This window comes from Acanthochromis polyacanthus, chromosome 15 (assembly GCF_021347895.1).
Source record: "Acanthochromis polyacanthus isolate Apoly-LR-REF ecotype Palm Island chromosome 15, KAUST_Apoly_ChrSc, whole genome shotgun sequence".
Taxonomy (NCBI): domain Eukaryota; kingdom Metazoa; phylum Chordata; class Actinopteri; family Pomacentridae; genus Acanthochromis; species Acanthochromis polyacanthus.
In genome coordinates, this window is record NC_067127.1 from 19,038,473 (window position 1) to 19,061,968 (window position 23,496).

At 37.9% G+C, this 23,496-nt stretch overlaps 1 protein-coding gene across 2 annotated transcripts; it reads left to right on the forward strand.

Moving 5' to 3' along the window:
• The first annotated feature begins 1,880 nt into the window (after nucleotides 1-1,880).
• fam204a (family with sequence similarity 204 member A) lies at nucleotides 1,881-21,445 on the forward strand. 2 transcript variants are annotated; one of them, XM_022196325.2, is made up of 7 exons: nucleotides 1,881-2,258; nucleotides 2,563-2,647; nucleotides 3,300-3,330; nucleotides 3,969-4,074; nucleotides 5,663-5,752; nucleotides 19,655-19,764; nucleotides 19,968-21,445. In XM_022196325.2, the coding sequence occupies exons 1-7, from the start codon at nucleotides 2,019-2,021 to the stop codon at nucleotides 20,017-20,019; spliced, it is 714 nt and encodes a 237-aa protein (XP_022052017.1). In that variant the 5' UTR covers nucleotides 1,881-2,018; the 3' UTR covers nucleotides 20,020-21,445. The 2 variants fall into 2 exon arrangements, with proteins under 2 accessions (XP_022052017.1, XP_022052018.1); XM_022196326.2 differs by having other exon boundaries at nucleotides 3,972-4,074.
• Nucleotides 21,446-23,496: the final 2,051 nt, after the last annotated feature.

The following is a 23,496-nucleotide window of genomic DNA, read 5'->3' on the forward strand; positions in this document are numbered from 1 at the left end:
TCATTTACCTTCAGACGCTGATGTGCTCATCAACTTGTCACACACGTAATTAAAGTCACGATAATGCTGAGTGAGTGATACCAGTTAATGGTTGCATATTTCAGAGGATGAGATAGAGATTTTACATGTTCCAGATGACATTCAATATAGCATAAGCCGTATCAGCCAACTTTAATATGCGCTGCAGCTTGCAAAAGTGAACTGAGTAAATCTCTCATCTTCGGCTAGAGGAAGGTCAAGGAGAGAGCAAGGTCTCCAGCTTTTATTTCTTTTACATGGGGGCCAAAAAGACCTAAAAACTATTTTGTTAAAGACCAAAATGTCTCACTGAAAGCTGGCATTGAATGTCTGGTCTGATTCATAGCCTGTGACCTGACATTTTTAGATGATTTAGAGTCACTGTTAAATAACGTATTATTTTCTTTAAGTGTCTAGCTTACAAATTAGGTCAATTATAAGTTTCCAAAGATCTGAGTTGTGGTTTTAAGTTTATTACTTTATTATATATCAATTAATCTGTTGACTATTTTCTTGATCATTTAATCAATTGGTTGTTTTGTCTGTAAAAGGTACGAAAGTGTTTAAAGTAATAATTTCAGTGCTTCTCAAAGATAATATATCTTGTTTAAACAAAAATCAAAACATATTCAATTTATTGGTATAGTGGAGGAAGGAAATCTGAAAATATTCCCATTTGAGAAGCTAGAATCAGAGAATTTAGATGTTTTTTTTCCTTTAAAACATATTCAACTGAACAATCAATTATCTAAAAAGCGCTTAATTCAATAATTGACCACTAACTGATTAACAGACTCATGACTACAGCTTTGGCATATTTAATTTAGCAAAACAAATAGAGAGAAGCTGCAGGAAATACTCACAATTATTTGAATCTGAAGCCACTAAATATGTTACATTTTTGCTTGATTAAATCCTTTTCAAAGTTATTCAACTATTTAAATTGTTTGTAATTCATTTTGATTTGCTTTTTCAACACTATCCTTTTTATATCTAATGCTTTGACAAAGACTGTGGCTTATTTAAATTTGAAATGTCGGGAATACTGTTAAAGTTAGTGAACAAATTATCCCTCTATGTCTATTCAAGCATAGGACACAATACTGCAGGTTAAACTTCAACAGTTTTTTTTCCAGAAACTTCTTTTCTTTTCCTGAATTTAGTGTCCAGCCCACCTTAGCCTGGCTATTGACCTTTACCTGTACACATGGCGTTATATGCCTCTCTCTTTATGTTACATTCATATGGCAAATAAACTACAGGCTATAATTTATGTATATTACTGGCCCTGCAATAAGATGCAACCAAAAGAAAGCCTAATGTGAATGAGTGTGAAAGAGCAATTTAAGGGTAGATGCCTGTGCCAGTGCCAGGGGCTATACAAGATTTGCATGCTAATCATTCTAATAATAATGTAATGCCCAGAGCACTTTGAGCAAATTGTGAACCATTGGTCATAGAAGGAAGCTTATCTCGCCGAGAACATGACACAAATATAGGTTAACATTTGAATGATTCCTGGTAATTCACGGACCTGTCAGTAGCCTGGCTCACCTCAATTAGAAATGGTCCACAACAGCTTGTTCTTCACTTTACTTTACAGGAAAAGCTAGCTTAGAGTGCTACAAGTCCTAAAATGTCCTTAAATGTGAGCTAAAGTGTCATCAAACCCGGTCAGTTACACATAAACGCGCCATGTTAGCCAAAATACACAAACAAAACCTAAACTTGTTAAACACCGTTCTGAAAAAGAAAACAGCCAATAGGAGCTTTTGTTTCGTCTGCGTGCTCTGCTTTGGTAAGACAGTTCTGATTGGGCAGCGTACTAAGCGCTGCTCGGTTTCAGCCAATGAGTGCTTTCTAACGAGCAGCGTCACCGTGTTTACCCGGAAATGAGAGTCTCCTACAGTAACTGCTGTCGTTTTACCGATTTCGTAGCGTTTTAATATTAGTATAATTAAAAATTACAGTATAATATGGACGTAAAATTTTGACTCGCTATGTACAGCGGACTCCTGCCTAAAGGTTTAACCGAAGACGACCTCAGTCCAGATGAAGAGGCTGAGCAGGAGGATGTGGAGGAGAGAAGGGAGGGTGAAAAGGGCTCTGTTGAAAATTTGAGCTCTGCGGCGAAAAACACAAGCTCGGTGGTGGAGACACAGCCGATTAACACTGCCAATGATGCTGACAGTGATTCTCCGACATGCAGCATGCCTGGTATATCCCAGGAAATGTGGCAAGTATGTCGTTTTTGTATACATGAATTAAACTAAAGCGTTTGTTGTGTGAGCTACAAGCAAGCTAATGTGGTTGCGCTGCTGTCTGGACTTGTAGAAGTAAACCTAACTATCAAAGTTACATCCTTAACACTTGCCATCGCTCCAGTATCCCCAGCCCTCCTTGAATTTGAGCTAACAGCTAACTTGAAGTGATTAATGAGAGGCTGAGAAGCCCTGTTAGACTTTAACACAGCATTGTATGTGTGCAACAGAAAATAATTCAAGGGCTGTGATATTGTGAATTACATTAGTGTGTCTATTTAAGAAATTCCAGGATCTACGGAAGCAGAAAGATGAAATTAAGATGATGAAAGTCCCTGGAAGAAGAAGAAGAAGGCGACACAAGAAAGGTACTACAGTAGAAATTCAGTTCTGTTTTTTTTTTGTACCTGTTTTGGGGACAAAAAGCATCTGAATTAGTATTTGACACAAAAGGAAAGAAAAGGATAATAATACTCAGCCCTGCTCATGATAGGAACGTAGATGTATTTTTTTCAGGATCAATACCAATCATGATTATTAGTTCTAAAAGAGAGTGATGACAATAAGTGTAACCAATCTACATTTTACAGTAAAAATTAAAATATCTTCTTGTCAAGTAATATAGAATAACACATACCCAAACACCTAACTTCATTGGCAAGTCTCTGAATAGTGATACTGTACAAATGTTTAATTAAAAAGCTAAATTTTCACCCTTTATCCTGCAGTTGTGATAGGCTATTTCTCATGACGTGTACACATTCAGATAGTGATGTGGGTGAAACACCAGAGAGAGAGAGAGGCTGCTGCATCAGAGCCAACATTTTTGTGTTACGAAAGATAACAATACCAGTAATCAGAAACATGCTGAATATCACATCAGATAATCAGTCAGGCTGTTAGTCAGTCGACCTCTACTTTTGATACACCAAGTATACTTTAACACTCTGTTTGGCTGGTGATGGCATGTATCAAATTGTTCTCCAAACCTTTAACTATGTCTTGTGTGTCATTTAACAGGAGCAGAGAGTGAGGAACCTACAGAGACAAGGTACAAGCACATTGGAATGGCCACATGGGGCAGTTTACAGTAATTAACTGGCTATAAATAGGAAACCTAAGTGGGACACATTTCTGCGGCTAATTGTCAAAATATACAAGCAACTTGTGTGCGAGTATTGGTAGTAAATGCGCAGCTAAAGACATGGACTGCAAGGAAAACAAAAGCTGGTGAATGCAACACTCCTTGGCAGATGGCTCTAAAATCTCATCAGGTGGATGTTTACACCAAATACATCAGAGTCTTCACATTTTCACGTAATGATAGCAAGACGATTTTCATACCTTAAGTGAATCCACTGGTTACCTTGGTAAATGGTTGTTTTATGATACACAGCATATGGGTTTGGCAGGGAACATCCAAAAAACAGCGATCGTTATTGTTAAATCATCTACATGTCTGCAAGTTTTAATTATCATCCGGTGTGACATCAGCAATGTCAGACATTTAGAGTTCAATTTAACTCCCATAAACTCAAAAAAACAATGTTACAGTGAAGTATGAAAACGTAGATCTGGTTTCAGCATTAGGTGAAGTCCAGTTAAAGGTCGAACACTGAGTGGAACTAGTGAACGTCCTTTGCCTCATTGTAATGCAGTTCTACATGTAATGAACATTTTGTCTGTTAGCAGAGAGTGTCAGGTGAAGCGGGAGAAGCCCTGGGATGAGCTGCAGCAGTATTTTGGTGTAAATGATCGATTTCATCCCCCTGCATGTTCCAAACCTCCTCCGAAGGTAACAAAGACTGCCTTCCAACTTATCTTCTGAGGTTTAACACTGTGTCTGTCGTCGCCGTTACTAACACCTTCACATCCTTTGTGTTTCAGTGCCACTGTATCTCTTCATTGTTTCATGTGATCTGACATATGGATTAGAAGAATTCTTATGGTAACTCAGCCTGACACTGAGAAGAATATTAGGGATTATGCTCAGCTACATTTAGTGATAAGATTAGGATGAATCTCCTTTCTAGTGTGGTTCAGATTAAAGTGAGATGTAGTTTTTTTCCCCGCTAAAACATAATGAAAATCTAAATGTTGCTTGACAAAAGAAAGACAGAGTTACCTGGTGCAGCTTCTGTAATTGCAGCTGGGACATTCAAATGAATGGTTTGGTAACAGATAGCAACGTGCTGCTTCTTCTGTCGAATTCATAACTTTAAAAAAAATTAGAACCAAACTTTTATCCTTTCAGATGCATTTCTGCACTTAAAGATGAATGAACATTTTATGCAAAGGCTTGCAAATTGCCAATGAAGCAAAATATTTGCAAGCTTGATGAATGTTATGACTGACCCAGCGAGTAAAAACTGTTCTCATTTCAATTTGAAGTCCCTTTAATGATTATTTTGGAGTATTTTGTACTTAATTTATCTCAGTGCAGCATAAAATTAAATTTTTGCTGATTTTAGCCCCATTTTGAATAGGCTGACTATGAAGGGATAAAAGAAATGATTAACAAGCTGAATGAAACAGAAGTTGTCACATGAACATAATGAGACCCTCCTTCATCCCTCAAATGCAGATACTTGTAATTAATATATCTATATATATTTTTCTTTAATTCTGGCAAGTCTTTCACACAATCATTTGAGGAAAAACTAAATTGTGTAGCTGCCAGTTGTCATTATACATCTGCCAGCAGCCTTTCTTCAGTGACCTTAAACACTTTTCATGGCATGAAGGATGTTTGTTTGCGAGATGCACCAGACGATAATTGAGATCACGAGTCAGGTTGTATTAATGTCAGCTTCACTGTATAAGCAGCAAAATGAAGCATGCTAAAGCGACGTGAATCGACTACAGTTGCAAAGAAAATAGTTCTGCTAATTTAGTGGTTTTAAACCTGATGGTATTGTTCCTGTTCTTTTACAGTGAGTCAACAATACATCAGAGGGGACACATTAATAATTACAGCCTCTTTCCGGTGTGTTCTTGTACCATGATGAAATTTTTGGGGCTGAAGAAATCTGGTGCTCGGCTTCCTCAGATAGTCACATCACAGCAGAACTGCCTTGCCATCAGTAACCGGGGGCTCCTCCGCACCCCCCTCTGCTTAGGCCTGTAATGGAAATGTGTAATTAAAGAGTCACATTTATGTTTGGTAATCTCCTGTAGCATTTCTAAGATTTCCCCACTAATATCCAATCAAAAAGGTTTTCATTTGTGAAGCAAAATCTACATATTTGTAGTAATGGCAATCATATTAAAAATAAGGCCCTGAGGACTTTTGAAGTTACTCTTTGATTTTTTTTTTCTCGCTACCCCATTTCAAAAAAAAAAAAAAAAAAAAATCTGAATTTTTTTTTTTCCCTCTTCTGCAGTCCGGCCTAGAAAAGAGCATAGAGAGGGCCATAGCTGAAGGGGACATTGCAAAGGCGGAGGAGATGAGCGACAGACTCGCCACTCGAGAGGTACGTTGTGCTGATAAGAGATCTTTGGGGTGCTCCCGCTGTGACAAATCAGGCTAATGGATCCGTGGCCATTTCTGCTGCAAAGACATAGAGGAACAAAAACACACGCAGACATCCACCATTCAGTCCTGCAGCCCTTTTCCATTGAGTTAATGGAAAGCCCTCCCCTTAGTTTTGAAGTGCTGCAGTGTCTAAAGGACTTTTGGCTCTGCTTTTTAATGAAGGGTACATTGCTTTCAAGCCAACTGTTAAATCATTCTCCAGGTAAGAGTTTCATACCTTTGAAGTGTACATGTCCCTAAATGCAGTGCCTGAAGTTTTGTAACTAACCGCCTTGGCAGGCATCAAGGATCAAGTGGTTTGAAACTAATTTAGCATAAAATGTAGCCCACACACACATATAATTGTGGTTAAAAAGACACACAGCCGCGGTGTTACTTCTCCACTGGGGGGAATTGCCGCACTTGAAGCATCAAAGTTAAACTTCTTTGTTTTATGATGCATGTTGCTTACAGCATCACATCAGCTTTTTTCATTTTATAATAGTGGCAACAGAGAGATGGGACATACTGCAGGCTCAGGTTTTATTGTCGGTCAAGGTTTTCAGCAGAGTACCAGGGACCACTGGTTCAAGAAATATTTTAATGGAATGCCATTTTACTTTTGTCTTTTAATTACTCAATTTTGCTCGACATAGAAACACAAGAATCAATCATATCATGTCACAATCCTATGAGTTTAGATTTTGGCCACCAGTTTGAGCTATTTAAACATAGTTTTTTCCAAGATATGTTTATCTTTTTTTTTCTTCTGCAATACCCATGAGACGTCATTGCTACGGAGAAGAAGCTAGTCAGAGGCACACATTTATTTAAAAGCTTTGCCATTCTAGTTTCAGACAAAGGAGCTCATACTTGTTTAATTCTTCCAAAACTGTGTATCCAAAAATGAACTGATTTAAAGCAATATTTCAACATTTTGGGCATAAACTTGCATAAAAATATATAAATATAAAAATAAATACATGCCTAAATTAACTTGAGAGTGCTAGTCCTTTGCTGCATGCTAAATATGAAGCTAAATCCAGTAGTCTTAGTGAGCTTAGTTAAGCACAAAGACTGGAAACAGCTAACCTGCTCTAACCTTTCCATTGGTTGCCTGGCAACTGCTCCCAGCGCTACGATTGGCTGTTTCTCAGCAAAATTCACCTTTGAGTTGTAGCCAACTTCTGCTCTTTCGTTTTTATGTCTTTCTATGTCACCTTTTGTGTGTGTGTGTTTTTTTTTAAAAGAGTCGTTAATCTATGATTTGTTTTGAGGATTCATTTGAGAGTTAATGGGGAATCGTGTAGCAATATCCGAGAGAAAAATAATAGAAGTTTTACTTGTAGTAGAACCAGCACTGCCTGAAATAGTCGTCCCTATTTTTGTTATTCAATAAGACTGCACGGATGAATCACAAATCAGAAACAACATACGTGAAAACGTGTGACCAAAAAGATGATATTCAGCGTGTAATGGCACCAAAGACCGTAAATAATAGTATAAAATGTGTGTTTTCATAATATTTAACTGGTAAATGTTTTCCTGTAAAATGTCACCCTCTTAAAAGAGTACCGGCATGTTGGCTCCTAAAACAAGGTTCTGTGTTTGAAATGAAAAAAGCAGTTGTACCATTCATTGAATTGGCATTACATATGTGCCCCGGTATCTGTAGTGTGTAATAGACGTTGATGTGCAGCATCAGAGCCCTTTCATATTCCCATCTTAACTGCTAGCAGAGTGGTCAAATATGGGGGAGTTAAATGTAAGCTCTTGTGAGTGGCACCTGCGCTGTACTTTCAGAAAGCCTCTTAGAGCGCTGGTGGATTGGTTTTAGTCTGAGCTGAGGTTCTCGCCTCCCTGGCACCTGCCTTGTGTCTTGCCAGGACCGTGATGGGATGTGACAGCAGTTTGGCAGCCACAGCTCATTGTTTAGCAGCGATAACTTCATTTCAAGAGAGTATAGAAGTGACCATTTTGAAATCCCGAAAACCTAGGTGATGCAAAGTTGTACGTGTTTCCTTCTGAGCAGAAAAGAAGGCAGTCCTGTGTATGGTACATAAAAAAGAGGACAAGAGATGGCAGCTAAAAGCCAAAAAGTCTGAAGGATTCTGAATCAGTTAGAAAGGATTATAGTATATCTTAAATGATGCAGCCTGTAATGCAGATAGCTTTAAGACCAACGTGTTTGTTTACAGCGCTCCTGTTCACTTTTGACAGGAGCACTGTGACAAACATTTAGAGGATCAATAATCTCCACTGTGGCCAGAATCAATTTCAAGGTTATAATTGAGTGGCTCATTTGGTACGGAATGGCTTAGATGTTTAATTTGTTTACGGTCATAACACCGAGACATGATTGTGGCAGGCTTTTCACTGGAATGGTAGGAACAGGTTTTCTTCACAAAAAATGCAAAAGCATTCCGACAGCTGTGAAGAACTAAAGAGGCCTGTTTGTCCCTCTAGGCATTGTTTTGTAAAGAAAATGCTGGTACATGTTGGATGACAATGTTTTAGTGTATTTTCATCCTCAATCTAACGGATTCCCACTTATCTCCTCAAAGCAAAGGGAAATGGGAGGAAGATAGAGAGCTTGCTGTCAGAATCCCTTCTTTTATAAGACGAAAATGTTTGTTTCTTCTGTTTTGAGCTCCCTCAAATCAATTAATGATTTCCATTTGCTCTACTTTCTTTTTTTTTTTTTTTTTAATCTGAACATTCAAACAATTTGGTACAAACCTTTTTTGAAGGCTCCTTACAAATTCCGAGATATGTGCTCTTTCATCTGTCAAACTTCTGAGACGCGCTGCTTGGATATTGCAGGTTGAGGTTTTTTATTCTCATTACAGTTTTTCAATGTTTCCCAAGGCTGAATGTCTTTGTTTTAGATTAATTCATAAAGACATGTTTGGTTTTTCAAGTGAAAGTACTGACGCCTCCAAAGATGGTGCAAAGAAATCCCATCCCCTTTTAGGTAACAAAATATTATTAGTGTCTACATTGCTTAGACAAAGCTCCCTAATGTATTTCTTTAAACTGTGCAGATAGGGTTTCTTTTCTCATAAAGATGTCTGTTGATCCTCCTCGGCACGTTTAGATTTCTTTTCACAAGCCTAAGAAGACACAAAATAATGTGAAAAGCTTCTTGCCTCTAAAGCAGTCCTAGTAGTTCAGTAGATTAAAAGGTGCAAGTCCTCCAATTAAGAAGACTGGGTCTCCATCCTTTGATTACTGCACATTATTTTACACTGCAGCAAGTTGCATGTGGGCTAATTAATTCTGTAATTAGCATAACATGGAGTGACTGACACATAACAGTATAAACGGCTCAAAGCCTGTCAGGAGGCTTGATAGCATCCAGCGGCTCATATTTGACAGACAGATTTTTCAGCTATTCCTGGTAAATGAGCCAAAAAGATGATTACTGATGAGTACCGCAGAAGACTGTGGGGCTTCCAGAGTCTGTGGTTTGGTCTGTCGGTGATTAATTGTGCAGTGTTTGCCACTGACATTTCTCTGTTTCCCTTTGTGAATTTCAATCAGGCATTAGATTTCTGGGCAATTTCTGTAAAAGTAGACTGACCAGAATATTTGGATCAAATAAAGCACCAAAGTCATGCACTAAGATATCGACTTTTGTCATTAATTCTTTGCAGATGGCAGTAAAAAATTAAGCTAGTAAAATGTATTCAGTTTCAGCAGCCTCATTTTGATGTCACAAAGCCACATCATCAGCATACAGGAATAGATTGAGAAGTTTGGGCATTTTCTGGTGGGGCTGGTCTATTTTTGCCAACATGCAGGTATTCAAACAGGTCATCTCATCTGCAGCTACATAGCGGTGAAATCCATAATAGCACGCAGTGGTTGCCATCACAACCGAAATTATGTAGTGCAGTTATTATTGAATTCTTGTTAACAGTATCTATCATAGGAGAAGGGTGAGTAGCATGGTTGCCAGCTTTGACTGCATCAGCCTTATAGCCTATAAGGAATGTAATAGTTGATAACAAGGCCAATAATAAAAAATAATTAGTTAAATACTCAACCAAGACAAACAGGCAAACACAGCTCTGAAAGGATGGAGGAGGAACCAGCACAGATCTAATTAGCAGAGCACTATAACACAATACATCATTCATACAACCAGGTTGGATTACTTCATTCAAGTTACTTATTGTTGCATTACAATAAGTAGAATGAATGGCAAGTCTGCTGCAGTATTTCAGCAAGGCATGCTGTTAGGTTTCAGACGATCACTACACTAACTCAGCTCTGCCTTTTCTTCTTTTTGTACACTCAAACATCAGAAAGGAAGCCTTGGAAAATTAAGACAAAATATTAATTAACAGATTTAGTGCATGTCTTTTTTTTTTTTTTAATATATGATATTTTGATCAACACGTTTTGTCTGTTCAATTTTGGTTTACAGGATGCTTTTTTGTTGCCTTTCTGCTCCTGTCAACACACATAACGCACTCATGATCATCTAGATTTAATATCATTAAGCTAGGAAGAGTAAAGGCTCTAAAGTTGATCCCCATGGAACACCTTATGTGACCTCATTCCTGGATCTCATTAGGTGCTTTCTGTATCTGCACATAAAATAAGATTACTTTGGTATGATAAACTACCAAATGAGCAGTTTAAAAATCCCAACCACCTTAAATTCATTGAGTCAAATTAGACAATTTACTGTATCAAGTCTTATAAAGGTGGACTGAAATGATTTTCTGAGACTGCATTGGTGTTTCAAATGAAGATTTAGTGCTACACAAATAATGATCTTTGCACCCTAAATCGAGAAAATAAAAATCAACTCAGCAAGGCAAAATTCGCTTTGTCTGCTTTCCACTTTGCCACACCAATCTTCCTTCTGATTGTCGTATTTCATTCAGCATCATCCTTACAATAACTGTTTGTTTCATAAAACAGAGCCACCGACTTGCTTTAAAATTGTCAGTCGCTGTACTTTATATACAGTAAGTGGGTATATTTCTTGACAAAAGACCGTCATGCTGTGTTAGAGCTTACAGTTCCCCTGTAGCACTCATCACAGCTATTAGTGTGGCATTACCACTTCAAAACAGAAGCTCTCTATAGCCTCTCACAATGGGGGATGTCAAGTCCATTTCATGACTTCCAGGAGCTAAACAATATGTAAAATTTAAAAAAAAAAAAAAAAAAAAAGTAGTTGGATTGCTGCTGGCCTTGCTTGAACCACCAGAGAAAGAAGCACACCTGTAAATGGTCCCAAATACAAAGAAGTATGTATGTTTTAAAATGCAGATTTTCTTTTGAGGAGTAAACATCCACGCTGTATGTTTCAGACATGTCAAGTGTTGAACTGTTGGGGCAGTTTTACTCTTTTCTGGTTGGAGCTCCAAACACTACCAAGTGTCAACTAGAGCTGAAAATAAATCGATTTCTTATCAAAATTGTAATTTTAAACAATTGGCAGATCTTACAAGCTGCAGTTTGGCAGCATTATGCAGTAAATCTGGCCCAGGGTTTAAAGCCTTTGGTTTTAAAAATTCATGCTGTTCTTCTTGTGTGTGTATTGATTGTGTCATGTGGTAATGCTTCATCACATTTAACCCTCCTGTTGTCTTCATTTACGGGCACCAAAAAATATTGTTTCTTTGTCTGGAAAATATCCAAAATTCAGCAAAAAAAAAAAAAAATCCCACAGGAAGAAAATTCCAGTAATTCCTTAAAAGTTTTATTTTAAAAAAATCCTTCAAATTTGGCAAGAAAATTCTCGTAAATATTTTCAAAAAAATTGTAAAAATCTTCCCAAAAAAATCCTAAAAATATCTAAACTGATATAACAGTAAAACTTCCAATATTTTCTTTAAGAACATTCACATAAAAATCATAAAATGTTTTTTTTTGTGAATGTTCTTAAAGAAACATTTTTAACATTTCTTTTTTCCACCAAAAAATGTTCAAAGTTTTCCCAAAAATGTTGAAAATGTGGACAGCAGAAGTTTCACGTTTCACAGTGAAAATAACCCCCCCCCCCCCCCACACACACACACACACACACACACACGCACACATTTTCAAACTTTAAAACGGGTCAGTTTAGACCCGCAGGACAACACGAGGGTAAGCATCTATTACATACTGAATATTGAACTGCTCGGCTAAAAAAACAATCTTGCAAATCTAGTCGCAATAGTTGTTGCAGATCGTTTAACCTGCCTATGATGCTGCTGCAATTGATAACACAGTTCACAGAAGTCAACTGGATGAGGCTTTATGAGATTTGAAGTCTTGTGAATGTTTCCTCCAATCAGCTGACCTCATGGATGTATTCAGAATTGGTCATTTAATCATTAATTTACTGGCTAGCTTTCCGTCCAGTTCTGGTGTCACTCAGGTTTACCTCATTACATCTACCTTTATTATCCAACACTTTTTAATGTCTTATTGTCTGCTGTTTCTGCAGAAATAAATGGAGTATAGAAGCACAGTGCATTTCTGTTGTGTTGTGAATGTTGTTGAAACCCCTAGCAGTATTTGTGTTAACCTAATGTAGCCTCATTCATGAGCGCTGCCTTCCTGCAGTCTGGATGGACCTTTTCCTGGTGGATTTTTCTTCAGACCTCATCATGATTAGTCAAAATGGTTCAAAATTGGTCTCTCCCAACAGTTAGATGGTCCAATAATTAGCCACATGAATATGTATTAACTGAAGCCCTTTATGGCTTCTGTAGCTTTTGAACATGTGGATGGTTATAATATCCCTCATTATGTTCAAGCTCGTATTTCAATAGAAGCAGCAGCTGAAAGGAAAAGCCCCACTGTCCTTGAAATCTACCCTTTGGAAAGCCTCGCTTAAATGCTGTGAAACAAAGGTGGCGCAGCATTTTGTCAGAGGAGACATGGTGGCTTAGTTGAAACAAAGAGCTGAACTAAGAGTGTTTCATGATATTTATGTTATTTAACACCTTTTTTTTTTTTTTCTTCTCGCCACCTTCTCCCTGCCATGCCCCGTGTTTGTAATCAAAAAATTAATGAGCAGTGCCTTTGTGGGAAGTGAGGCTTTATCAGATCCTGACTTTCCCCGCCCCACATCAGAGAAGGAGTCTGCCTCTGTCTCCCCTGCTCGCCCCCCCCCGGGCCACCTCGCAGAGAGTTTAGGGAAACTCTCCTCTTTGTTCATTTTTCCTTCAGCATAAGCAATTTATCACTGAATGAACTTTTATTGTATCTCGGGATGACTCACATTAAATTTTCGCCCATTAATTTTGAAATGGATTTTGAAATGGGTACTAAGCTTTTATCAAATGCCTGGGAATCTCATTTGGATTATTGTATTTCATTAATTACTTGATAGACAAAGCATACTTTTCAATGTAGATTTGTGTGCTGTTTAATTAATTAGCATGTTTTCTCTTTTAATTAAAGCCATTTTTTTTAATTAAAGCCCACAGCAAAACACATATATAATTTGTTTGTAATTAGGCCTTAATTGGTGGTAGTGGAAGCTTAGCACCCTCGGTTTCTTTTTTCATGATTGCCATTTTATTGCCAGTCACTCATTAATTAAACTGTTTTTTTCTAATTAGCTTATAAAACTGTTGATGGCATATTATTGTAAGTGTGAGTTCAAAGCTTGCTAATAAGCCTACCCTACTCAGAAGAGGCAAGATAATGGAATGTGCACAAAGCAGGCGAACTTTCAGAGATTTTTTTTTTGTCTGCTCCCTAAAGATGACATGTCATGTGTATCTAGCATCAGATTACTAGAGAAGAAAATGGAGACGTGGCTTTTCTTCTGCGCCTTCCCTGGAGTGGCTGTCTTTTTGCTTGCCATGTAATTCTGTTTGTCAAAGTGGAGGAAAAGATTACAAAAAGCTCTTATGAGGCCGTGCCGACAAACTTTTGTGGGAATATAACTCATGAAGGTGATGTTTGGACTGTCATAGATTTAGCAGCATAATTGTTTGTCCTCTGATGCTGTCTATTCAAGCAGCCATTGTTCAGCTAATAAACAGATCCCAACGCACATGAGCAGGAAATATTGCAATCTACTGCCTTTATCTAACAGATACAGTTATCAGTAGCATTATAGAATAAGATTTTACACAAAAAACATATAATGAGCTCATAAAATATGATTTATTTATAAATAAAACCACCCTACGGTATATAAAATTACCGCTCAAGTTCTTCTTTGACAAATACTAAATTAATAACCAACTGTTTTCAGAAGTAATTCATCATTTAATATACTTTAAATGCAAAAATGCCAAACATTTAAGTTGCCGAACCTCTGAATTTGTCAGGATTTTCCGCTTTTTATTGTCTTAAATTACAGGAAGCTGAATAATTTAGTGTTTGGACTTTGGGTTGGACAAAATCAAATGAAAGATATCCTTTAGATAGATAGATATATTTTGGTAGATGAAGAAAACAATCTGTAGATTAATCATTTAGACAAAAAAAATCACTAATTGCAGACATAGTTTAACTTTATTACCTTTTCTCCACTTCAGAAAACTACAGCAGTTAAATGCTGCTCATTATTCAATTGTCAAGAAGTGCTTTTCTCTATTATAACTTATTTAAACATTTTAGCGCAGGAGTAATTTCACAGCATTTTAAAAGTATCTTTCTTTTATTTTGCAAAAAAAGCTCATGACTTTCACTGAGATGAAAAGAATTTAAATGCTATCAAATTTTACAAATGATTAAATTTACAAGTACTTTTTAAAAAATAAGTCTGTCTTTCTTGTCTTCCGTGATATTAAAAGTGATATCACTGGGCTCTTAGACTCAACAGTTAATCAGGTAGATAAACTGTAGATTAATAAATAATGAAAATAAACTTGGAGGGTTTTTTTGTTTGTTTGTTTTTCACATCAGGGGATTCTGTGCTTGATGCACATCTCTCATCTTTTCTCTGGTGTGTTGCTTTACTTTAGAGACTTTAAAATGAACTAAGTGAATGAAACATTGTATTTCCTTCCTTTCAAATGCTATATGGGTGGCACTGATTGACCCCTTGATCTTTTGACCTTGCCAGTGTTGCTGCAACACTGAGGCTCTGCAGCCACAGACACTTCATTCTCCCCCCTCCGCCTCAGTCCCAACAAATTATGCTGAAATAACACACAAGCTGCCTAATCTGATATTCATTCCTTTCTTATATAGCCCTGCTTTCCAAAGTTGACTAAGGCCACATTATTTAGGCATTAAGGTAGTGTGATAAGGGAATTAGGCTGGTCATTAATCGTTTACACGTCAAATGCAGCAGAGCAGCTCGGGGAGGTGATTTAGCGAGGCAAAGCCATATAGCCCTTGTTAATCCACCTCTCACACGTTTTAATTGGAAGAGGCTTCCTGGATAGGAAATTTATGAATGGGTTTAAGGCCATTTCTTCCTTAAAGCCATCATTTATTTCATATTGTTAATAGGAGCTTTAACACTTTATCCACATGGAGACGTATTTTTCTCATCTTTCATTCAGCTATTGTTCTTTTTGCACTTGCTGTTTAATTGCCACAATGTTTTTGCGATCCCTGTGCTACTCGTGTATCAAACACCTCCGAAATGACGCAATAAAACAGACACACAAATGAAAACAAAGTGTGGAAATGTTATTAAGATAGACTCGGTATGAATTGTGTATGGGCTACGCAGCAGCAAATGCATTTTTTTTTTGTATCAAGGCCCCATGTTTGGGTCTCCACTTGAATCTCCATGACGACCCAAACATGAATGAACAGAAAACGGTACTATTGACTTAACCCTCCTAGTGGCCTTAAGCTGCTGCTGCTGCAGTGCCAGCATTGTGCAGCATGAATTTTTTCCCTTCAAATCTTCCAAAGGTCAGAGAATTAATCCTCTGAATAAACCTTGTTTTTAGCAGGGCTGTGCACAGGCCACACAGGAGAGAGAAACAAGGTGCAGAAATACGCCTGTGATGGACACTTAATTGTACATTAATATGGAGTGGAGTGGGAAGAATTGCCTTTTAGGAGCCACATAAACAAAGAATGCAGGAGGGTTCCTGTCTCCTGCCTTTATCCTGCTTTGTACTTCCATTCTTATTTTTCACCAGCCTCTGATGTGAAAGGATTTGGCACTAAGATGCACGCAAGGGGAGGGGGAAAAATCCTGAAAAGTGGATCAAAAAAGTAAATGAAAAATAATGTCATATTACTGAAAATATGAGAGGCTAATTTGTGCCGACTTTTTGCTAATTTTGTTCTCGCCACAGAAAGAGGAGCCGTCACCTGCTCGGCGCCACAGCGCTGACAGTGCCAGTGATCCATGAAATAAGCTGCCGCTGGCTTTGTTCAGATAAGAATGAACAAATCTGCACAATGTACTGCTCTCGGAATCTCATTTTCATACTTGCATGCAGGCTAAAAGAAATAAGCTGTTTGCAGGCTTGATTAATCAGACATTTGAGGGTTTTTTTTGTCTCTTTGATCTGTTCTGTCTCCTAGGTAACTTGGTTGACATTAATGTTGAGCCCCAGTAAAGACAATCAGGCAGTGTAGACTAAACTGATAAAAAAAAAGGGGGAAAAAATTAGAGACCTTTAATGCTTTAAATATAGGAAAGGCTATGTTGTGAATTTAAAAGAGGGGGAAATGAGGGGCATGAAAGTGGGTTTTAATTTTGCTTAGGGAAGGCGTGTTTTCAAGACCTTTTGCATTTCAAATGCAACCCCACAGGAGAGCAGGTTAATGTGGGTAATCCTAGTGTAGGAAAAAAGAAAAAGCTCTGTCTGTAAATCTCCAAATGAAACCATTTAGCATCGTGCAGTTTCATTTGATTTGCTCCCAGAATGAGCCAGTGTGTGTGTGTCTGTGTGTGTTTTTTTCTCCAAACACTGAGAGCAGGAGCTGTTCTCGGATTTGTCAACAATTTAATAAACGTGTGGTTTATAATCTCCGCATGCATCGGAGCCTCTCGGTGGCGTTTAGCACCTACGCCACTTCAGCAAGGAGCGGGGAACACCCTGGAGCGCTTTTATCTGCTCGCAAATCAACTGCAAATGTGAGAGCAATCACTCGTTATAACTCTCTTTTAGAGGAGAAAACATGATTTGAGGAATTTAAAACCTATAAAACGGCAAAGAACTGGAGAGCTGTCATAGTATGCACGCTTCAGGTTATGCAGACGCTCTCACAAATCTTCCAGTGACTGTATAGATGAATGCCTTGAGGGCCCAGCCGGAGCCCAGTACTTGCAGCCAGCCGAAGCCCTTATCTTAAATCCAAGCAAAGTACCATTAATCTTTTTGAAAGACCTTTATGGCTTTTAATGTATCCCAAATTAGAACATTTTACACCCTTGGTTCCTGAAATATGGTGATAAAAAGCCTTTAGAGTTTAATTTTTCCTGCCTGCTCGCTCTGACCTGCTTAATCCCAGCATGCATTAGGAGATATTTTAGTTTCAGTCTTTCTAATAAAGTTTATCCCACTTAATTATAATTGAAACATTTTTTTTTCCAGCAGGTCTTTTTTTTTTTCAAGTGGCGCAGTGGTGGCACATTTCTTCATTACCTTAAGACTTTCTTTCCCCCCTGATTGTACTCTGAATATTACAGAGAATTACCCAAAGGTTTGGTGAAATTGTTCCAAGTTGTTTATCAAAGTTTGCCTTTGCTTGAATAATAAACCTATCTCAGGAGTGAAAGAGGAGGCAGGATTTTTCCCTTTGTTTCCTGTGCTTCTGTGTGACTGGGGTTATTGGGATTATTCTGCTTCACAATACACACATGTCTTCCCTGGGATTTGAATGTTTGCCTCTTGCAGTCACGGTCATTCTCTTCACTTCTGATTTCAGCAGCAGCCTGCGTTACTCCAAAACAGAAACAGTCTCTTTTACATTGGGTGACGAGCTGAAAAAATGCATTTCTGGATATGTGCAGCATTTTCGAGATGGGAGAAAAATGTCAAAATGCTTGACATTGTTTCTCTCATTGCTTGTTTATTTCATTTGCACATTAAACATGAAAGGAGCAATCTACGAGAAATTATGTGTGGGAGAGACTTCAAACAAAAGGCAAAATAGATTAGAACAACTGTAGTAAAACAACGCTGGTGTAATTTGTGGAGCTATGGGGCATTTCAACAGCCACAAAAAAACCACGTCTACTCTCATATTCACCTTTGTTATTGCACTGTTATGTTTATTTCTTATTTCATTTTTCACTGGCTATTCCCATTTAGAGGTGTTTACAATATGCAGATTAAAAACAGTTTGACGGGTTGAATTTCTGGAGAAGACGACAAAAATCACTGTGTGACAGTTGTTTCTTTAGTTAATCATTCATAATGTCAGATGGGAGTGAAATATGCTCATCATTTCCCACAGTGACATTGTTTTAGAAAATATGTACATCTGAAAAAGTAAAAAAAAAAATGTGAATTTTCACAGCTTTTCTTAAAGAACAGACTTAAATATTGTGAAATTTGCATTTTTTTTCTTTTTACAAAGACAGAGATTGAAAGATGCGGTTCATGATTCTTCAGAAAGATTGTTGATGTTTAGCTAGTTAGCATTTTTCTAGAGTTAGCATTTACCAGAGTAACCGTTCTTCTTGCTATCATTGCCCCATTTCACCTCGTACGGTACAGAACATGCTGGAACAATGTTGTGAGCCACTTTGTGTTTCCCATTTACACATTAACAGAGCTACAGCTGCACACCTGGTTTTATATCAGACCAGACAGTTACTAGACCGGGAAGAGATCTTCACGGAATTTGCCAAAAAGTGTATTTGATTGGAATTGCAGACTCCACCTTTAAATTTTTGCCACTTTAAATGTTTAAATTTATCATTCTGTATTACAATGGAGGGTCCAGAAAGATCCTGCAACTGATGGTCTGACCTCCATAGACCTTTGGGCTGAACATCATGAAGTCAGTCTGGGGTGACATGAAGAGACAGAAGACAATGAGTCTCACGAACCCACAGAAGAAGGTCTCCAAGATGTTTGTAAACCATTAATGCCAACTACCAAGGATATCTGGTGCTGTTGTAAAGGCACTCTGTGGCCACATCGAGTATTGGTCATTTATTTTTGTTCCGATTTCTGCACTTTAGAGGGATCTTAGACAGTACTGTACATTGAATAAAACATTCCAGCTGTTAAATTACTTATCCAGCAATGTCACATTTATACACTACTGTTCAAAAGTTTGGGGTCACTTAGAAATGTCCTTATTTTTGAAAGAAAAGCTTTTTTTTTCCAATGAAGATAACATTAAATGAATCAGAAATACAGTCTAGACATTATTAATGTGCTAAATGACTATTCTAGCTCTGTATAGAGGTACAGAGGAACATTTCCAGCAACCATCACTCCTGTGTTCTAATGCTACATTGTGTTAGCTAATGGCGCTGAAAGGCTAATTGATGATTAGAAAACCCTTGTGCAATTCTGTTAGCACATGAATAAAAGTGTGATAGCAACCATGAACTTGCCTGGGTGACCCTAAACTTTTGAACAGTAGTGTATGTATGTGATTACACGTGACAGATTTTCAGATGATCAGTTTATTCGTTCCACATTATATTCCTTTTTGGCATTGGTATATATATATATAATGCATGCCTTTGTGGTGAAGCACATTAACACTTTTTCCTTCTTTTTCCTCTGTCTAAGGTGTGTTGCATTTATCACCAATCCCAATATTGTATGCGTATTGTCATGTAAAAGTTGCTGAAGTGTAGGACAGCAGAGCATTCATGGTTTTGCTGTGGTGTGGAGGAGGCAGCAGAGACAAGAAGAAGCCACCCTCACACATCAGTCAGGAAGGTTTTTCTTGCCACAAACTGATTTCCATTCTCTAATGGTCCTCTCGTCTGTCTGCCTCTAAATAGATGGCTGTGAAAATCGCTCAAGCCGCTGATTGCCGTGACTTTGTGCAACGCAAACAGGAAGAGGAAGCTTTGAGGGCAGCGCAGAAAAGGAAGAAGCAAATAGCCTGGGGGTACGACGTCTCTCTCTGTCCTCATGTTTATGTTTGCCATCATTTCTGCCATATGCGGCACTCTGGGTTCAAGTGCATTGGCGATGGAGCCACTGAAGCCTGAATCAGCCGGACTTTGAGTGATTGCTCATGCAGTGATTGAAGTTGACAGCTAAAATGCATTCATACAGGGCCCAGTGATTGAATGTGTTTCTGTGTTGCAGGTTTGAGGCAAAGAAGCGATGGGAAACCAAAAGCAACATGGGCTACATGTGAGAAACATGGAGGAAAAGAAGCAGGACTTTGATTTTTGTAGCTAATTTGATAAAAGTGGTGTTTTTTTTTATAGTGAACTGATCGTGTTTCTTTTTATTCTTCTTGTATATTTTGAAGACTTCACACCAGCAGCATGTGAGGAGGGGGAAGTCACGCTGTTGGCTGTGGAGGAAAAAAAAACCCAATCCACAGCGTACAAGAGAGAGAAAAAATGATGGAGCATTCAAATTAATTCCTAAGGCGCCCATTGGTGTCTGCATTGTGTTATTTTTCATTACATTTCAGTGATTTGAGCGTTCTGGCCTCTTTTTTTCCCCTTCAAATTAAATCTGGTGTACATTACTGGATGATGCGTTTATTTATTGCTGTAAAGTGGGTTAATCATGAAGGCGCTCCTTTCTTCTTCCGAGGAAGAGAAAGGAAAGATTAGGGCTCTAATGCAATGTACAGGATAATGTGCGATAGGATTTGGGAGTAGAAAATGAAATTTGGCTGCTGTAAACTGTTGTGAGCAGTCGTAAACTGGAAGTTTGAAACAGAGGCTTTGCTGTTGGCCCTCGCCCATGCTGGGAGACTCGCTATTGTTTCTCGGGCTGAACAAGAGCCACGCGCTGTTTCTCGAAGCCTACACTTGCCGCTCATTGTGCGCTGAGCACTCTTCAGCATCTGTAAACTCGTCTAAAAACCCATCGATTTTCCGTTACTTTGATCCTTTTTGATCTGCAGCGTTTTGCCTCCGCAGCTACTCAACACTTGTGAAATGCTCATTCAGATTCCAGGAAGTGTTAATTGCAAACAGCATGCAAAAAGAAGCATAAGAGAGATAATTACTTTTATTCATAATGCATGCTTTTTTTTTCTCAAACCATAGAAAATGATTGCTTTGCTTCAAGGTAATGAGAATTAAAATTAATCCACCTAAGTTGTTTGCATTGCACATATTTGGGCACTTTGTCCCCTGGTGAGATGGGTTACTGTCATAGCTCTGCTGCGTAGGCTGAATCAGTACGAGGGAAAATTAACAAAACATCAGCATTAAAAGTTTGTACGCAATTATGATCCAAAACACCTGAGCTGAAGAAACCTAGATAGGAGCGTAGAAACACAGAATTTTTAAAACCGCAGCTTTTTGTATCATTTCTCATCACATGACCGCATGTCTGAGAAGCTGTCAGTTGGTGGGAATTGGTGCTAATTAAACTATTAATTATCTCTGTAATGAGACGCAAGTTAAAACTGTGTTAAGCACATCAAAGTACAACATGGGATTTCTTCACTTTGATGAGTGCTATGAAAAATATATCTTGACTGAGGAGTGAGGAAACATCAGAGATGCTTTATTAATGGGACAAAGGGAAGTAAAAAAAATTTAGGGCCCTTTAAAGTTTTGAGTAATTGCTTAATAAAAAGGTTTATTTACAGAGAAGTGGTGGTTGCAGGTGTGATTATTGCATATTTCATCGATAATGCACAAGAGTTTTTCAAGGAAGTGACGTTCTGTTTGAGCTACTCTTGGATTACATTAATCATCTCCATGGAAGCGGCTGCCAGAAACAACAGCCAAAAAGCATCAGATTATGCGTTTTCCATATGTTAAAGACGTCTTTTTAAAGCTAGCAGATGTCAGCGAACATGACCAGCGCTGATGCAAGAGCAGCGCAGAGGCGTATCAATAGCATCTCACTTTATTAATCTCTTTGAACACAGCATAATGCCTTGAGCAGAGATGATTCTGCTTTTAAGCTGGAAAATCCACTTTCCCCTATCGTCGTGTTGAGGAGCTGTTTTCAATAGTCTGTTACTGGAGGCCAGTCTTAGCCCCTGACCTAGGCTGATTTGTTGTGAAACTCAAAGACAAATTCCTTGGGCACATGTCGAACCACTTCTAGGAAAAGTGTTTGTTGTGTAAAGCGGGGTTGTAAAAACCAACAACAACAATCCCATTAAATGGTTGGAAAGCTGCTGTTGTATGAACGGGAACATATGTCGCTGGTAACGAGACGTCGGCGCTATCGCTCGCTGCTATCGCCGGCTAGAAGAGGATTAACTCCAAGGAGAGATCTCCAAGATGCTGCTGATAAAAGGCTAGCGATGTTCAAAACACCTCACACCTAGCGCACAGTGTAGCTCAGAGGAATGGGGCTTTGTTTATCTATTGTTCACGTATTTCATATCAAATTTTAGCTGCAGTGTTGTGTTTTATCATGCAAATTCAACTTTTTCACACTTATTTCAATTATGGTTCCTTTTGGAGGGCGGGGTTTTATACAGTGAACCTGAGAGGCAAAGCAGCATTATGACATTTCATAAAAAACATTGATTACACTACAAAATCTGTTAGAATTAGAGAGAACTAAATTAACAAAACAAAAACAAAATCGGAGGAAATATGTTTTAACCCTTGTGTCATCCTGGAGGTCACAAATGACCCGTTTTAGTTTAAAAATGTGGGGGGAAAAAAACATTTTCACAGTGAAACATCTGATGTCCACTTTTTTTAACATTTTGGGGAAATTTTTGAAAATTTTTTAGTGGAAAAAAAGAAATGTTAAAATATGTCTCTTTAAGAACATTCAGAAAAATATCAACCACAATGATTGATGATTGATTTTTTTTGTGAATGTTCTTAAAGAAAATAAAAGTTTTACTGGTATATAAATCTAATCACTTTAGACATTTTTCGATTTTTTGGGACAATTTTTACAAAATTTTTGAAAGTATTTACAAGAATTTTCTTGCCACATTTGGTCGATTTTTAAAAAAATAAAACTTCTAAGGAATTATTGGAATTTTCTTCCTGAATCTTTGCAAATTTTCAGAAATTTGGATATTTTTGCCAAATTTTTGGATTTTTTTTTAGACAAGGAAACAATATTTTTTGGTGCCCGTAAATGAGGACAACAGGAGGGTTAAACAAACATTTCAGAATAACTGAATGTAATTTAATTTCCAGCGTTTGTCGGCTTTTCTGTTTTACAAATGTGTTTTGTCAAATGTTATTTGTTGCGTCTCAGGCCCTCCGTAGAAAAACCTAACATGCTAGTTTTCACATGATATTATGTCAATTATGAGCACATTCCTGCACACAAGAGGTATTTTTGTTCCCTTCCCCTCAAAGCAACACACTGTGGGAGCGACAGGCAGCGTGGATGTTGACATATTCCTTGGCTGATTTAATGACCTGCTTAATTCTGGCACGTCTGCAGCCCTCTCAGATGTTTTGCAGTTTTAATTAGTGTAATCATCGCTCTTGAAAAAGGCCACAGGGTTGTTTAATGGGTCATGTTTGTCAAGATGCACAGAATTATAACACAAAAGACATGCCATTTATTTAGTGCGACAGTCTTCGAGTGATTATGGGTGTCACAATTGATAATTAGAGGAAGAATTGATTCATCTGAAAGCCAAAATGAACCTCGGTGGTGTGAGGAAATTAGTTTGACAGTGTTTGGATGAGCAGTGTTTACACTGCAGTGT

Excerpts from the sequence above, each read along its gene's own strand:
- fam204a (XM_022196325.2), top strand. The coding sequence starts at position 2,019 with ATGTACAGCGGACTCCTGCCTAAAGGTTTAACCGAAGACGACCTCAGT. Across the intron at positions 3,331-3,968 it reads GAGGAACCTACAGAGACAAG|CAGAGAGTGTCAGGTGAAGC; the intron begins GTACAAGCACAT and ends TTTGTCTGTTAG. Across the intron at positions 19,765-19,967 it reads AAGAAGCAAATAGCCTGGGG|GTTTGAGGCAAAGAAGCGAT; the intron begins GTACGACGTCTC and ends TCTGTGTTGCAG.